Genomic DNA, 16,072 nt, shown 5'->3' with positions numbered 1-16,072 from the left:
AGCGAATCTCGCGCCTGGCGCCGCCGAGCGGCTTTCCGCACCCCCGAACCCGTGCGACGTGCCCGACGTCGCGACGCTTCGTCAGAGGCACCGTCTAGGACCTCTTCGCGCGTCCTGAGCTTCCTGGAGCTGCCGCTGCCGCGGCGCCGGCGGGACCGCGCCGCAAGCACCGCCACAGGAGGAGTGCGTCGATTCCGACCGTTCGCGTGCGCCGCCCCCGACAGCGTTTCACGGACGGATTTTTGCGTCGGGCGGCCTCTCTATGACCATGCGAGGCTAGGCGCGGGGCAAGGGCTACAGGGTCGGCGGCCAGGCCGCGAACGACGCGCCAAGCCGAGCTCGCGGATCTAGGTCCAAATCAGCCCCAGATCCGCGAGGATTGGCCGGGGCTGAAGCGAGGGTGAGCGGCAAGCCACGAGGTTGAACACCTTGTTACCGCACGGTGCCGATACGGCAGCCCACGCTGCACCGATGCACCCCAAGCGTTTCATCAGGCCCTCTCGATAATATGGACGCTTGCAATAAGCCATGAGCGGCCGGCCCGGCGCGCTGCCGCCGCTGCCGCCGCAGGGCAGCGCCGCGGCCAGTTCGCTCGAGAAGCGGCTCCTCGAGCGCGTGCTCGTCCTCGAGGCGGGCCTCAGGGCGCAGGACGTGGGCTGCGACGCCCTGGGCCTCGGGCCCCTCGACGACGTCGTGCGGAGCAGCGGGGGCGCCGCCGCCTGGTCCCACCTCGAGGAGCGGCGCGCCGTCTGCGACGCCGCCGCCGGGGAGGGCGACCTCGCGGAGCTCGGCGCGAAGGTCTCGCGCGCGAACAGCGCGCCGCGTCCGCCGCAGCCAAGCGGAACGAGACGAACGAGCGCCAAGTACGGCCGCGCGGGCTCGCCGGGCCCGCCGCGGGGTAACCGGCCCAAGCCGCCCCTGGGCAAGTTCGCCACGAGCCCCCGGCTCGGGCAGCCCCGGCAGGAGCCGCCGCCGAAGCGGGGCGCGGCGACGCAGCGCTACGGCCCCGCGAACGGCTACAAGAAGCCCGGCACGCGCTTCGGCGGGCCCGGCGGCCGCGCGGGCTCGCCGCCGCGGGCGACGCGCGCGGGCTCGCCCCCCAAGAGCCGCGAGCGCCCGGGCCGGAGCCGGTCGCCCAAGGTGCCGCGCCGGGGCTCGCCCGAATCCGTCGACGAGGTGCCCGAGGAGCTGGCGGAAGACCCGCCGAAGCCGACGCTGGCGCCCGCGGAGGAAGTCCTCGAGGAGGAGGAGGAGGACCCCAAGGACGACGGCGACGCGGACGTGGCGGCCCGGGCCGCGGACGGCGCGCTCGCGTTGCTCCACGCCGAGGCCTACGACGCCGCGGCCGCGCGCGCGACACGTACGGCCGCGGACGCCGTCGAGGGCGCGGCCATGGCCCTGGCCCTCGCCGCCGCGGCGCGCAACGCCGCCGTCGCGGGGCTCAAGGTCTTCGCGGACGGCGAGCAGCTCGCGGAGCAGCGCCGCGCGGACCGGGAGCGGGACTCGAATCTTCCACCCGACTTCAATTTGAATGTTTCGACGCAACGTGTTCTGATCTCCGGAGAGAACTCGACGAGAGCCATCGATTCGTCCAAAAATCAGCCGCATCGACGTCGATGTGACCGAGCTCGAGAGTTCCGAAGTTTGGCCCCGACGTCACCGGTCGATGTCCACGCAGGCGCGGACCAGGAGCGCGACGAGCTCGCGCGCAAGGCGAAGCTGCGCCAGAGCCAGGTCGCGCGCGAGGAGGCGCGGAAGCTGCGCGCGGCCATGGACGCGGACGCGCGGATGGCCATGTCCGTGGCCAATAAAGCCGCGCTCGCGATGGCGCGGCGCAACGCGGCGACGCGGTGGGACGCGGCGTGCGACGCGACGGACCGATGCGCCGCGGGCTGCCACGCGCACGCCGGGACGCACCGGTCGGCCGTGGACCGGAACCGGGAGCGGCTCCTGGCCGTCGTCTCCGCGGACGCCGCGGCGGAGCGGTCGTACCTCGCGACGCTCAGCTCCGCGAACGAGTGCTCCGCCGCGTCGCGCGTCGCCGTCCAGACCTACCTGCGGGACATCGCGGGCGAGCGGCGCCGCGCCGTCGACGACGCCGTCGCGGCGGCGAACGAGTCCGCGGCGACGGCCTTCGCGGCGACGACGGAGGCGACGACGAAGACGTACTTCGTGCGGAAGCGGTTCTTCGACGACGTCGTCCTCGACGCCGAGCAGGCGGCCTACGAGGCCTGGGACGCGTCGCGCAACGCCGCGGCCCGGGCCTGGGACGCGCGGGGCCGCGCCGAGGGCAAGCAGGCCGCCGCGCGGCGCGCGGAGATTTTGCGGGCCAAGGAGATCGCGCACCAGCACGAGGACGCGGCGACGCACGCCGTCGAGTTCGCCGCCATGGCCCTCGGCGCCGCGAAAGCGGCCGCGGCGGGGGCCCGGGACGGCGCGTGGCTCGCGGCGACGGCCGCGGTCTGCGAGGACTTTGCGGAATTGGTCGTCGTCGAGGAGTGCGAGGTCCTGGGCTACCAGGAGGGCAACTCGGGCACGGCGGAGCGCGGCGCGTCCCTCGCCCTCGTCCACGAGGTCGTCGACGAGTTCGTGGGCTCGGCGACGCGGCGCGAGGCCGCCGTCGACGGCGTCGCGCGCGACCAGGGCCTGTCGCTCGTCACGAACGTCGTCAAGCAGCTCGGCATGGAGGTCATCGAGGAGGAGATGGACGCGTGGCTCGCGGAGCTCGTGGTCATGAAGCAGGACGCGGAGCTCGTCGCCGCGCGCGCGCGGTGCCTCGAGGACGACCGCGCCGCCGCGAACGCCGCCGCGAACGCCGCGGCTCTAGAAGCGCGGCTCGCGGCCAAGGAGGCGGAGTACCTGGCCATCGTCGAGGCGGCGCACCGCGACGCCGTCGCCATCGGCCGCGACATCTACGACCGCAACAACCGCCACGCGTCCGTCGTCGGCTGGTCGTCCGCGATCCGCTCTTCGCCGTGTCGAATTCAAATCTTCAACCCGACTTCAATGTGAGCGAAGGCGACAGTTGTGACGCAACATCTTCGGATGTGCTTCGAGAACCCGACGAGAGCAATCGATTCGTCCAAAAATCAGCCGAATCGACTTCGATGTGACCGAGCTAGAGATTTCTGAAGTTTGGGCCCGACGTCCCAGCTCACTGGTTGATTTCCACACAGGCGCGTCGCTCCGCGCCGACGACGAGGCCCACGACCTCCACGACTTCCTCCACTCCCACGAGGCGGAGGAACGCTCCAAGGCCCAGCGCCACTACGACGCCCTCGACGACACGCTCAAGCGCGCGCGGCGCCGCTTCCCGCCCGCGCTCGTCGCGGAGCTCGAGGCGATGACGGCCGACTACGAGGCCGCGCGCGCGGAGCTCGCGGGCGTCGCCGGGGACCGCGACGCGCTCGCGGCGCGCATCGAGGACCTCGACGGCTGCTGGGCGGCGACGGCGGCGACGCTCGCGGCGGCGGCGGGCGACCTGCGGGGCTGCCGGGGCGACGTCGCGCGCGAGCGGGCGGAGCGCGCCGCCGCGGAGCGCGCGACGGGCGGCGCCGCGCAGCGCGCGGCCGCGGCCGAGGAGGAGGTCAAGGAGGCCCTGGAGCTCGCGGACCTGGCCCAGGCGCGCTGCGAGGAGGCCACGAAGGCGCTGAACCTCACGAAGAGGTACCGCGAGCGCGACATCAAGGAGTTCCGATCCGCGTACGCCGCGGGATCCAACTACGCGTCGGGCCTCGACGCGGCGAACGCGGCCATGGCCGCGGCGCGGCGGCGCATCGACTACCTCGCCATGTTCGCGCCGCCCGACGACGAGTCCTACTCGCGGTCCTACGCGCTCTTCCAGACCTACGAGAGCCCGCGCGCGCCGCCGCGGCTCCGGCCCGCGAAGATGCCCGGCCTGCCCGGGTCGCGGTCGCCGCACCGCCGCGTCAAGCCCGGCGCCAAGGTCCGAGCGCTGCTCCGCAAGGACCAGCGCAGCCGGAGCCCGCCGCCGCGGCTCCGGCCGCGCCCCCCCGCGGTCAGGGTCGGCCGCGCGTCCGAGCACTGGCCCCACGCCGGCGAGCGCCTCGACGCCAAGTCCGCGCCGCCGGGCCTCGCGAGCCAGCTCGCCAGGGCCCAGCGCACCGCGCAGCAGCGCGCGCTGCCGCCCGTGGACTACCGCAACGGCCGCAAGCTCCTCGGCCCCGCGGCGCGCCCCGCCGCCGACCGGGCCAAGGAGATCCAGCGGCGCGCGATACGCCACTAACTCTCCTCGTTACTGACGTGCGTGGAGCGGAGCGGTCCGCGGCGCGCGGGCGCGCGCGCGCGGGCCGCCGGCGCCGCGGCGGGTCGGCCAGGTCGCCGCGCGCGCGGACGCGCGATGCACGCCGGCGCCCGGCCGCGCCGTCGGCGCCTACGGCGCGTGCTCCTTGATGGCCGACAGGTCCTTCTTTCGGTCGAGCGTGTGAATGATGAGCAAGCCCCAGCAGGCGATGATGATCGTCGCCGCGACGGCGTTCATGCGCTTGTCCCGGGGCCAGCTGCCCATCTGCCACGAGCTGCCGATCATCGCGGACGGCGCCGCGCGGGCCGCGGCCCCCGACGGCGCGCACCGCGGCTGCCCGGGCGGCCCAGACGCTCAGACGCCCGGCGCGCCTTCAAGACTTCTTCTTGCCGGTAAGCCTGGTTCAACCGAGTTGTTGATGGGACGATGGGATGTGCATGTACAATGTCATGACATTGTAGAGATGCGCAGCGTGGCAACCCTATGTAGCACTAGTGTGTAGTACGTGGAAGGCGACGCTTCGAAGCGTGCTCGCCGCGGCGGCCCTCTGCAGCAACGTGATGCTTCGCAACGTGCTCGCGACTGCAGCCCTCTGCAGCGCGCAGAACGCGACGGTGCGCTGCCCGCCGATCCGACCGCTCGCGCCCATCCGCGAACGCGTCGACCTGGGCGGGCTGCTGCGGCATCGCAACCTCACGGGCGACGGCGTGGAAATCGGCGTGCAGCAGGGCCTCTTCACGGGCACGCTGCTCCGCGGCTGGCGGCGCTGCGGCGCGTTCGTGCAGGTCGACCCCTGGCGGCCGCTCGGCGAAACCGGCGACCGCGCGCAGGCCGCGGGCGCGGCCGAGCACGCCGCGAACCGGGAGTTCGCCGGGGCCGTGCTCGACGCCGCCGTGGACCTGGGCTACGCGCGATCCGGCGAGCAGTGCGCGGACACGAGCGACGCGTGCGCGGCCCTCTACGGCGACGGCCGCTTCGACTTCGTCTACGTCGACGCGGGCCACGACCGGCGCAGCGTGCTCGGCGATCTCGCGCGCTGGTGGCCCAAGCTGCGCGCCGGGGGCGTCATGGCGGGCCACGACTACACCGAGCAGCGCGAGCCTTCGCCCCACGAGTGGGCGGACCCGCCGCCGGAGCCGCGGCCGGAGCCGTTCAACGCGAGGCAGCGGTTGGTCGTGCACGTCGCCGGCGCGGACCGCCTGCTGGAGACGCGGCACGGCGAGGCGCGGGCCGACGCCGCGCGCCGCTTCGTCGGCGCGTGGCCGCGCGACCTCGCGGGGGCCGGCTGCGGCTTCGACGACGGCGCCTGCGTCGCCGCGGCGCTCGCGGACGCGCCGGGCTGGGTCGTCGAGGCCATGCCCGTCAACGAGTGGAAGAGCGGCGGCTACGACGACCCCTGCCTGCCGCGCGGCGGGGAGTGCGACGTCGTCTTCGATCCCGCGTCGTCGGACCAGGACTGGACGTCGGGCGGCGACGTCCGCGCGGTCAAGGGCGCCGTCGACGACTTCTTCTCCGGCGCGGCGCCCGAGGCGCCGGCGGAGCTGCGGGACTGCCCGCGCCAAGTCGTCGTCACGTACCGCGACCGGGGCTGGAACACGTGGATGGTCGCGAAGTAGCGTTAGCACCCTAGCAGGCCGCGAGGAACTCCACGACGGGGTCGAGCGCCTCGGTCTTGCCCGAGAAGGGGAGGAACGTCGTCGGGCAGGGCGAGTGGGCGTCGAAGTTGAAGGCCTTGTTCGTCTCGCCGAGGACGACGCGGTCCTCGCCGTCCTCGCCGATCGCGCCGATCGCGCTCGACGTCTTCCGGAGCGTGTCGATCTCGCCGGACATGATGAGCTTGACGCGCGCGGGCGACTTGGCGCCGACCTTGTCGCTCTTGTTGCAGAGGAAGAGGATCTTCGTCCGCGTGCCCGACGACAACACCTGGAACAGGATCTCAGCGGCCGGTTTCGCCTGCATCGTCGCCATGGACGCGTCGAGGACGAAGACGATGCCCGCGGCGCGCTTCAGCTCGCCGGCGAGCGGGCCCCGCAGCCGGTGGTGGCCCGGGAAGTCGACGACGGCCCTGGCGCCGCCGCCGCACGCCGCGGATCCCTCGCTCGCGAGCATCGACGACACCGTCTCCGTCGCGTCGCCGTCGGCGCCGTCGACGAGGCGGTGGAAGAGCAGCGTCTTGCCCGCGCCGCAGGGGCCCAGCAGCAGCACGGCCGGGGGCTTGCGCGCGCCGCCGCGCGAGAGGACGAAGGCGACGACGAGGAGCAGGAGGATTACCGCGGCGACGATCGGCAGGAGCATGGAGGTCTCTGCGCTCGCGACGGTCTCGGCGACGGTCTCCGCGGCGGCCTCGGCGGCGGCGGCGACGCCTTCGACGGCCGCGTCGGCGGCGCCATCGATGCCCGCGTCGAGCGTCATGCCTCGCCGCAGAGCTTCAATTTAGAGCTTCAATCGGCTTGTTGCACCCAGTACCATCCCCACAACCCGGCCTCCCGGGGTGCGATCGACACGCGCCAGCTTAGATGATGGTGAGCCGCGACCGGCTGGCCTTCTGCTGCCAGCGCGCCTTGCGCAGCGCGTAGCGCGTCTCGCGGTCGCCGACGAGGATCGGGGCCGTCGCGGGCGGCCGCTTCGCCTCGGGCGCCGGCGCGCCCCGCGCCGTGGGCACGGCGGGCAGCGGCGGCGCCGTGCGGCAGTCCGGCGCCGTCGGCGGCGGCGCGCGCGCGGTCGCCGGCGGCGGCTCGAGCCTGGGCAGCGACCGCGACTGCCGCTTGGCCGGCTGCGCGAGCGTCGGCGTCGCCGGCGGCGCGTCGCCCGCCGCCGACGTCCAGCCCTTGGCGTGGTCCTTGGACCGGTCGTAGGGCCGGTAGCGGCGCTTGCCCCGGTCCACGAAGCCCGCGAGCTTGCGGTCGAGCTCGTCGTCGAACTCCGGCGGCGGCTTCGGCGCCGCCGCCGGCTGCTCCGCCTCGCGCGGCGTCCGCAGGACGCGGCCGCCGCCGCGCTCCTGCGCGATGGCGCGCTGCCAGATCTGCACCGCGCCGTCCATCGACGAGACGCGCGTCGACGCGACGCGCGCGGAGCACGCGCCGCAGACGGAGCGCGTCGTCGCGAAGCCGCGGCAGAAGAAGGTCGTGCCGCAGACGGGGCAGTTCACGGCGACGCCTTCCCGGTCCGTGACGGCGCCCAGCCACTTGTGGTCCTTCGACGGCGACGGACCGGCGGTCGTGGGCTTGGCCGTGGGCTTGGCCGTGGGCGGCGGCTTGCGCGGGTCCTCGCCGCGCACGCGCGCCGCGCGCTCCGCCCGGGCGGCGGCGCTCGCCATTGGTGCGCCGTCGGTGAGCTGGGACACCGCGAGGCTAAGCGACCATGCTGCTGCGCTGAATGTGCTGTACTTTTTGGCGTTTCTGGTTTGCTTGAACTCTCTTGTTGCACCATTTATGATCACGATGGTGCGCGCTTTGGCGTACCTGCTCCTGTACACCATCGATGCGAGCGCGCAGGAGCCGCAGGACCGCCGCAGGGCCGCAGGAGCCGCAGGAGCCGCAGGAGCCGCAGGACCGTCGGTCGCCTACGCTCCTCCGAATGCCGGCGCCCAGTGCAACCAGGACCGCTGGATCTACCGCAACGTCTTCGCGCACCTGCCGACGCCCGACGGCATTTTCGTCGAGTTCGGCGCCCGCGACGGCCTCAAGCACAGCAACACGCTCTTCTTCGAGCGCGCGCTCGGCTGGGAGGGCCTGCTCGTGGAGGCCGGCGGCGACGACTGGGCGGGCCTCCGCGGGAACCGGCGCTGCCGGCTCCGGGGCCGCGCGGGCTGCGCGCACGCGGCGCTGAGCGATCTCGAGGACCGCGAGGTCTTCCACCACGAGTGCAGCGGCGGAAGCTGCCGCCACACCGTCGCCGACGCGCGCGGCGACGCGCGCGCGAAGCCCGTGCGGACGGCGACGCTCGACGGCATGCTCGCGCGGCGCGGCGTCTCCGGCGTCGACCTGCTCTGCGCCGATTGTGAGATGTTCCCCGCGTCTTTCCGCGTTAATCAACCTCTCACGCAGCGTCTCTAGGCGAGGGCTGCGAGCTCGCGGCGCTCCGGGGCTTCGACTTCGCGAAGCACCGGCCGGCGGTCGTGCTCCTCGAGCGCCAGCGCGAGCCCGGCGGCGGGCTCGGCGCCGCCATGGCCGAGCTCCGCGCGCTGCTGGCGAAGGCGGGCTACGGCGAGCTCCACGACCCGGCGGGCGAAGCGCTGCGCTTCCAGGACTCGCTCTTCGTGCGCCGGGACCTCGCGCCGCGGCTCCCCGCGCCGTGCCTCGACCACCTCGTCCGCGCGCCCTTCCCCGCGCCCTGCCCCGTCGTCGACATGCCCGCCGGCGCGCCCTGCGCGCGGCCCGGCGCCTGGGCCGCCGACGTCCTTCGCGCGGGCGACGGGTAAGGTTCGTTACGCGGCGTCGGGGTTCTTCTTGATGAGCACCTTGGGCCGCAGCTTGAAGAGCGCCTTGCGCCGCACGACGCCCGCGACGGTGAAGGTCTTGCCGTCGCCCGGCGCCGGGTCGAGGACGACGAGCGGCTTCTTGAGGTCGACGAACTTGCCCTCGAGGCGGTGGATGCCGATGGTCAGGAAGGGCTTGGACGCGACGACCTCGAGCGTGCCGAGCTCCTCGCCGTCGAAGGGCACGCCGTGGCGCTCCAGCGTGCCCTGGAGCTCGAACATGCTGTACTCGCGGGCCATGCCGCCGTCGCTCACGATGGGCACGACGGCGCCCGTGCGCCGCCGCTTCGCCGGCGGGGCGTCGTCGCCCATCGCTCGGTTTTTCAAGACGTGCGATGCGCAGGAGCTCTGCGGCGGCGCGGCGACGACGTGCGCGCGCGGGTTTGCTTGGGTTTTATGCGGGCGCCGCGGGCCGCGGAGGGAGGCTTCTATAGCTCGTTTGAAAGGGGCTCTTTTGGCCTGTCTGCGACGTTGAACCGGCGGACGATGGCTGCCATCCTCGAAAGGGCAGCCGCGTTGGACTTCGACGACGTCTGGGGCGACGGCGGCACGCGCGTGAACATCCGCGACGACGTCTGGGTCGGCGTCGACGACGCCGTGGGCGCCGGCGCCCTCGCCCTCGCGTCCCAGCTCTGCGCCGGCGGCGTCCTGGGCCCCGGCGCCGTCGCCGGCAAGCGCGTCGTGGAGCTCGGCGCGTCGTCGGGCCTCGCCGGCCTCGCCGCCGCGGCCGGCGGCGCCCGGAGCGCGGCGCTCCTCGCCGTCGAGGGCCGCGGCGGCGGCTGCCGGCGGTCCGCGGACCGCGCCGCGCGCGACCTCGGTCTCCCGCGGACCGCGCTGGCCGTCGTCGACTTCGACTGGGGCGCGTTCACGGCGCGGGACGGTGGCGTGGACGTGGTGCTCGTCTGCGACGTCGGCGCCGACGCGGGCCTGTCGCTCGCGACGCTGCGGCGCTGGTGCCGCGGCGACGGCGCGGGGAAGCCGGCGCTCTACGTCGCGTTGGACGAGGCGGACGCACACTCGTGTCGCTACGCCGCGTGCCTGAGCGCCTGCCGCTTCGAGGTCCGGGAGATCTTCCGGGAGGGCGGCGTCGCCGTCTACGAGTGCTTCGCGACGGCGGCGGCGACGGACGTCGTCGCCGCGCCCCTGCCGCCGCACGACACGACGCTGCGGCACGTCGAGGACGGCGTCGACCTCGAGATCGTCCAGCGCGCGGACCTCGGCAACGAGTACGGCGTCTGGCCCGGGGCGGTGGCGCTCGCGGACCACGTCTCCGCGACGTTCGGGTCCAAAAACTTCCGCGCGTTCGAGCTCGGCTGCGGGTCGGGCTACCTCGGGTTGCTATTAGCGGCGCGCGGCGCGAGGCACGTGACGCTGAGCGACGCGCACCTGAACCTGGCCGCGTGGAATCTGGCGCTCAACTACGACGCCGCGGCGGACGCGGGCTGCTCCGTGGACGCGCGGCGCGTGCGCTGGGACCACGAGGACGACGTCGACGGCTTCGACTTGGGTGTCGTGGGGCCGCGGGAGACGTTCCTCGTGGTCGGCGCGGAGCTGCTGCACATCCTCGACTCGCAGGCGGATCTCGCGCGCGAGGTCTACCGCCGCTTGCTCTCCGCGGCGACCTTCGGCCGCGACGGCGTCGCGCTCCTCACGACGGCGCCCTGCGCGCGGCCGCGGGTGACGCCCCTGAAGAAGCCCTGCGACATCGGCCACTGCGCGTGCTGCCTCTTCCTGCGGCGCGCGTCGTCGTCGGGCCTCGCGCTCGACCGCGTTTGCGCGGTGGCGGCGCCGCGGCGGAAGGACCCGCGGCTGAAGAACGCGGACGTGCGCTGGGAGAACGAGCACGACGAGGCCATCTGGGTCCTCCACCTGCGCCTGCGGCCCGACGACTAATTCGACGACACTGCAACCCTTGGTCAACTTGGGTCGCTAAATCTCTTGAGTTGGGAATGCGGTGAATCGAGGCGAGTTTTTGGCTGCAATGGCCGACGGCGGCGACCCCGACCAGGTCGGCACGACCGCCGACGATGCGGCGATCCTCAACCTCATCAGCCAGACCGCGAAGAAATCGTCGTACAACAACTCGCGCCGCCAGGGCCTGGAGCCGGACCCCGGCACGCAGCCGCCGCCGGCGGGCCGCGCGCCGAGCGGCGCCCCGCCCAAGAAGCAGGTCCCCAAAAAGAAGAAGAAGGGCGGGGGCTTCCTCTGCGGCTGCGGCGCGGCCCTCGAGGCCGTCGACGAGGGCGGCCCGGGCGGCGAGGCGCGCGACGACGGCGTCTTGCGCGACCCGAGCTCCGCCGTGTCCTACGAGATGCTGCACCTCGTCGGCGAGGGCGGCTTCAGCAAGGTGCTGCTCGTGCGGGCGAAGAGCGGCCACCTGAGCGGCCCCAACGGCAAGGGCGTCTACGCGGCGAAGATCATCCCGAAGGCGCACCTAAAGAGCGCGGGCGAGTCGTTCATCAAAGCCACGATGCTCGAGCGGAACATCCTCGGCGAGTTCGACCACCCCTTCCTCCTCAAGCTCTACCACAGCTTCCAGGAGAAGGACAAGCTGGTCCTCGTCGTCGACTACTGCCCCGGCGGGTCGCTCCACACGCACGTGAACATCAGCCTCCGCGAGGACGGCCGGGGCTTCGGCGAGGCGCGCGCGGCGTTCTACGTCGCGGAGATCGGGCTGGGCATCGCCCACCTCCACAGCCACGGCATCATCCACCGCGACCTGAAGCTGGAGAACGTGCTCATGCACGCGTCGGGCCACTGCGCGGTGTCCGACTTCGGCGCGTCGAAGCGCGTCAAGCCCATGCCGCTCGCGGACTGCCGCGCGGGCGACCAGCCGCCGGCGACGACGCGCCCGCCGGGCGCCGACGCCATCGCCGCGGGCCTCGCGCCCAACACGACGGGCCCGGCGCCGCCGCTCCTCGCGACGACGAAGTCGATCGTCGGCACGCCCGCGTACATGGCGCCCGAGATGCTTTTAGCGCAGCCCTACGACTTCGCCGTCGACTGGTGGGCTTTGGGCGTCCTCTTCTTCACCATGCTCAAGGGCCGCCTGCCCTTCGACGCCGCCGAGGAGGACAAGATGCTCTGGCCTGTGCCGAAACCAACCACTGGTTTGGGGGGTCCCCACCAAACTTGAGAATTCTCTAGCTCGGTCAAATCAAAGTCGATTCGGCTGATTTTTGGACGGATCGATCGCTCTCGTCGAGTTCTCGAAGCACAGTGAAAGAGTCTGGTCCAAATCGTTCGAATACGCTCACATTGAAGTCGGGTTGAAGATTTGGTTTCGGCACAGGCTCTGGCGCATCGTCAAGTCGAAGCCGCGCTACGACCCCGACTGGGCGCCCGAGACGCTCGACGTGCTCCGGTCCATGCTCCAGAAGCGGCCGACGACGCGCCTCAGCAGCCTCAAGACGCTGGGCCACGCCAAGCTCTACGCGTCCTACGACTGGGCCAAGCTCGAGGCCTGCAAAATACCGCCGCCGCCAGGGCAGGACAAGAGAGCGAAATTCCCAACTTCAAAGGCTCCTTTCTCGGCCGATTTCCACTCGTTTCGGCTGATTTTTGGACGAGCGATCATCTCTCGGAGCGGTCTCGACGCGTGGATGTTTTTCTCGTGACGCGCGCGCGCGGAACACTCACGTTGAAGCGACGTTGAATCTCCCTTGTCCTGCCCAGGCCGCCGCTCGTGCCGGACCTCGGCGACGACGACGACCGCAAGTACGTGCCCAAGCGCATCGCCGAGACCGCCGTCCCCGAGTCCAAGCTCGACTACAAGAAGGGCGACTCCATGCAGAAGCTCTTCCGCAAGTTCTCCCACCGCACGTCCTTCGACGACGAGGGCGTCAAGCCCCCGACGTCCACGCAGCTCCAGTGAGCAGACCATCTCGAAGACCACCCCGCCAATTCAGAATCGAAGTTTAACACCCGATGGGAGCAGAACAAAGGGGGGTTTAGTACACGGGGCGAGCAAGGGAGGTTCATTTCAACGATGTTTTTTGTGGTGGGTCGTCTCGGCGGGCCCGCGGGGGCCGCGCCGGGCCGGCCGCGGCGGCGGCCGCGAAGTGTCGCGGGGGCGCGGCGGCGGGCGCTTCCGGCGGGCGCGTCGAGCGCCGCGCCTCAGGCGTGGACGTCGACGGCGGGCGCGGGCGGCGGCGACGCGGCGGCGGCGAACGCGTCGAGGCTCGAGCAGGAGCGCTCGCGGACGGGCGACCGCGGCGCGGGCTTGGCGAAGCCGTCGCTGTCGAAGTCGACGGCGCTGTCCTCGGGCACGGGGAAGGCGCGGAAGTCCGGCGACGAGTACGCGCGCACGCGGAGGCCCGCCGAGGTCTGCGGCGTCACCGCGGCCGGCGGCGGCGGCGCGGCCTCGCCGCCGGCGCTCGCCACGAGGTCCTTGCGCAGGAGGAGGCCCCGGCCGGAGGCGCCGGCCTGGCGCACCATGGCGCAGACCGCGCAGGCCGCGCCCTTGACGCACGTCCGCGGGTGGTGCACGAGGCGCGCCGCGGACGCGCACGCGGCCGCGCGGCAGCCCCGGCTCGGGTCGGCCATGGCGCCGCAGGCCCGCATGTGGGTCACGAGCTCGACGGCCTTGCGGCAGGGGCCGAGGCGGCAGGCCTTCGGGTTCTCGCAGAGCGCCGCGTGGCGGAGGAACCAGATCTTGCGGGCGATGACGCGCGCGCGCGCGACCATCTCCGCGCGCTCCCGCGCGCCCAGGGCCTGGCCGAAGTCCTTCTCCTCGGGCGTGCCCAGGGCGCAGGCGTCGCAGGGGACGCACTTCATCGGCTCCGCGGCGGCCGCGGCGCCGGCGGACGACGACATGTCGGCGGCGTCGGTTCCGCGCCGCGGCTCGCCGCGCGGGCCCCGCGCGAGCTGGCGGCGCTTCTTGCGGGCGGCGCACTCGGCCTTGGCGCTCCCGGGCGTCGGCGCGGGGCGCTTAAGGTTCCTCCAGCAGGACGGCGCGGCGCAGCACGGCTCCGCTTCGCGGTAGGACTTGCGCGGCGGCACGGGCTTCCCCGGGTGGAAGCGCATGCCGCTCAGCACATCCCCGCGCGGCTGCGGCGGGCGCAGCGCGGCGACGGAGCGTGGCGGTGCTTGAGAACGGTGCGAATCTCGCAGATGTGCGCGTGGATCTTGGGTTCGCTTCGGGAAGCCGAATCGCGTGGCAGCGGTGAGCGGTAGTGCAGTCTTGAGTACTCGGCAGCGCGTGGAAAATGAGCTAAAAGTTTGCGGGGCGCGCGCTGGACTTGGCACTGTTCTTCAAGACGCGGCGCGGCCGTGCGGTAGTAAGGACACGACGGCCAAGAGCGACGTTGGTCGCCGAAGCCGGCTCGCTCAGCGGCGACTGCCTGAAACGTTCGCCGAGCCTTCGCCGAGGGCCGCCGGGGGTCCAGATCGAGCCGAATGCACTGCGGGACTTCCGGACGACAACAATGCGCCGCGGACTCGCCCGGCGATCCGATCTGCGGCCGCGCCCGGCGCCGCCGGCTCCCACGCAGCGACGGGGTGTTCTCGGCCACCCGCGGCGCGCGCGCGGGCTCTTGCGGCTCGCGCGGCCCGGACCGATTTCAAATGCCAAAGATTCGGTATCATAACGATTGCGTCAGCGGGGCAGCCCTCGCGCTCGAGAGAGGCAGCCCCCGCGCGGGCAGGGCAGCAGCAGCCATGCCCGACTTCGACAACCTCATGGCGTCGACGCGGTCGCTCCTCACGGGCGAGCCGAGACCGCAGACCGTGGCCGAGCAGGTCGAGGAGGAGTGCTGCAAGGCCTGCCCGCGGCTCAGCTGGAAGCAGCGCTTGATCGGGTTCTCCTTATGCTTCGCGCTCGGCGTCGTCGTCGAGCTGGGCTCGTTCATGCGCATCGTCGAGCTCGTCGGGGGAAACCCGAAGCCCTTCGCCGTGACCTACAGCCTGGGGAACGTCATCGCGATCTGCTCGTCGTTCTTTTTGGCGGGGCCGTACAAGCAGTGCAAGTCGATGCTCGCGCCGACGCGCGTCATCGCGACGGCGACCTATCTCGTGGCCATCGGCGCGACATTATTCGTCGCGCTCTTCGACGCGCGCATCCCGGCGCGCGCGGGGCTCATCATCCTCCTCGTCTGCGTCCAGACCATCGCGCTCTTCTGGTACATGATCTCCTACATCCCCTTCGCGCGGGACTTCGTCAAGAACTGCTGCAAGGGCTGCTGCGCCGACGCCACGGGCATGGGCGCGTAATACGAGGGGACCTGAAAGCGGCGCCAACGGGCCGGGCACGCAGAGCCTGAGGATCTGAGGGTGCCGTTGATTGAACTTCAAGTGCCGCTACGAGCGCGGCGATCGATCGAGACGCTGCCGGCGCCCGAAACGCAGGAGCCGTCCGTCGCTGCCGCGGTTCCAAGGGGCACGCAAGGTGTCGTTTTTTAATTGAACTTCAAGTGCCGCTTCGAGCCGGCGATCGATCGAGCCGTGCCGAAGCGCCGCCACTGCGCCGACGTGCGGGCAGCAACTCCATAACGCCAATGGTCCTCTACCTCATCGGCCTCGGCCTCGGCGACGAGAAGGACATCACGGTGCGCGGCCTCGAGGCCGTGAAAGCCTGCAGCGAGGTCTGGCTCGAGTCCTACACGAGCGTGCTCGGCGTCGACGTCAAGGCGCTCGAGGCCTACTACGGGCGGCCCGTGCGCGTCGCGAGCCGCGACACCGTCGAGTCGGAGTGCGACCAGATCATCGGGTCCTGCGTCGACGCGGACGTCGCGCTGCTGGTGGTGGGCGATTCCTTGTGCGCGACGACTCACGCGGACATCGCGCTCCGCGCGCGGGCCATGGGCGCCAAGGTCGAGGTCATCCTCAACGCGTCGGTCATGGCCGCCGTCGGCAAGTGCGGGCTGCAGCTCTACAGCTACGGCGCGACGGTGTCGATCTGCTTCTTCGAGGGCGAGTGGCGGCCGACGTCGTTCTACGACAAGGTCCTCTACAACGCGAGGGGCAACATGCACACGCTCTGTTTGCTGGACATCAAGGTGCGGGAGCCGGACTACGAGGCGCTCGCGAAGACGGGCCGCACGACGTACCTGCCGCCGCGGTTCATGACCGTGAACCAGTGCGTCGACAATTTGTTGGAAGCCGAGGCGAAGCACCAGGGCGGCGTCTGTACTGGCGGCGCCATGGCCGTGGGCTGCGCGCGCCTCGGCCAGCCGACGGAGCTCATCGTCGCCGGCACGCTCGACGAGCTCCGGAACGTCGACTTCGGCGGGCCGCTCCACTGCCTCGTGCTCTGCGCGCCGGAGCTCCACGAGCTCGAGCGGGACTACCTCGCCCAGTTCCCCCTGCCCGTGGCGCCGCCGCCCGCGCCCTAA

The 16,072-nt window shown here is 72.3% G+C and overlaps 4 protein-coding genes across 4 annotated transcripts; 3 read left to right on the top strand and 1 right to left on the bottom strand.

Moving 5' to 3' along the window:
- Positions 1 to 11,052: 11,052 nt before the first annotated feature.
- AURANDRAFT_29034 (hypothetical protein) lies at positions 11,053 to 12,358 on the top strand (the record flags this gene model as incomplete). Its single annotated transcript, XM_009040537.1, has 3 exons — positions 11,053 to 11,532; positions 11,674 to 11,832; positions 12,053 to 12,358. The coding sequence occupies 3 exons, from the start codon at positions 11,053 to 11,055 to the stop codon at positions 12,356 to 12,358; spliced, it is 945 nt and encodes a 314-aa protein (XP_009038785.1).
- A 312-nt stretch (positions 12,359 to 12,670) lies between these two features.
- On the bottom strand, positions 12,671 to 14,034 carry TCF (expressed protein; the record flags this gene model as incomplete). Its single annotated transcript, XM_009040444.1, has 1 exon — positions 12,671 to 14,034. The coding sequence occupies one exon, from the start codon at positions 13,764 to 13,766 to the stop codon at positions 12,858 to 12,860; it is 909 nt and encodes a 302-aa protein (XP_009038692.1).
- Positions 14,035 to 14,420: 386 nt separating this feature from the next.
- AURANDRAFT_29003 (hypothetical protein) lies at positions 14,421 to 14,951 on the top strand (the record flags this gene model as incomplete). The annotated part of the gene is made up of 1 exon (XM_009040538.1): positions 14,421 to 14,951. The coding sequence occupies one exon, from the start codon at positions 14,421 to 14,423 to the stop codon at positions 14,949 to 14,951; it is 531 nt and encodes a 176-aa protein (XP_009038786.1).
- A 284-nt stretch (positions 14,952 to 15,235) lies between these two features.
- On the top strand, positions 15,236 to 16,072 carry AURANDRAFT_29030 (hypothetical protein; the record flags this gene model as incomplete). Its single annotated transcript, XM_009040539.1, has 1 exon — positions 15,236 to 16,072. One exon carries the CDS (start codon positions 15,236 to 15,238, stop codon positions 16,070 to 16,072), a length of 837 nt encoding a protein of 278 aa, XP_009038787.1.

The sequence above is a fragment of the Aureococcus anophagefferens genome, assembly GCF_000186865.1.
Source record: "Aureococcus anophagefferens unplaced genomic scaffold AURANscaffold_15, whole genome shotgun sequence".
Classification (NCBI taxonomy): Eukaryota; class Pelagophyceae; order Pelagomonadales; family Pelagomonadaceae; genus Aureococcus; species Aureococcus anophagefferens.
This window is presented reverse-complemented; position numbering and strand designations above follow the sequence as displayed.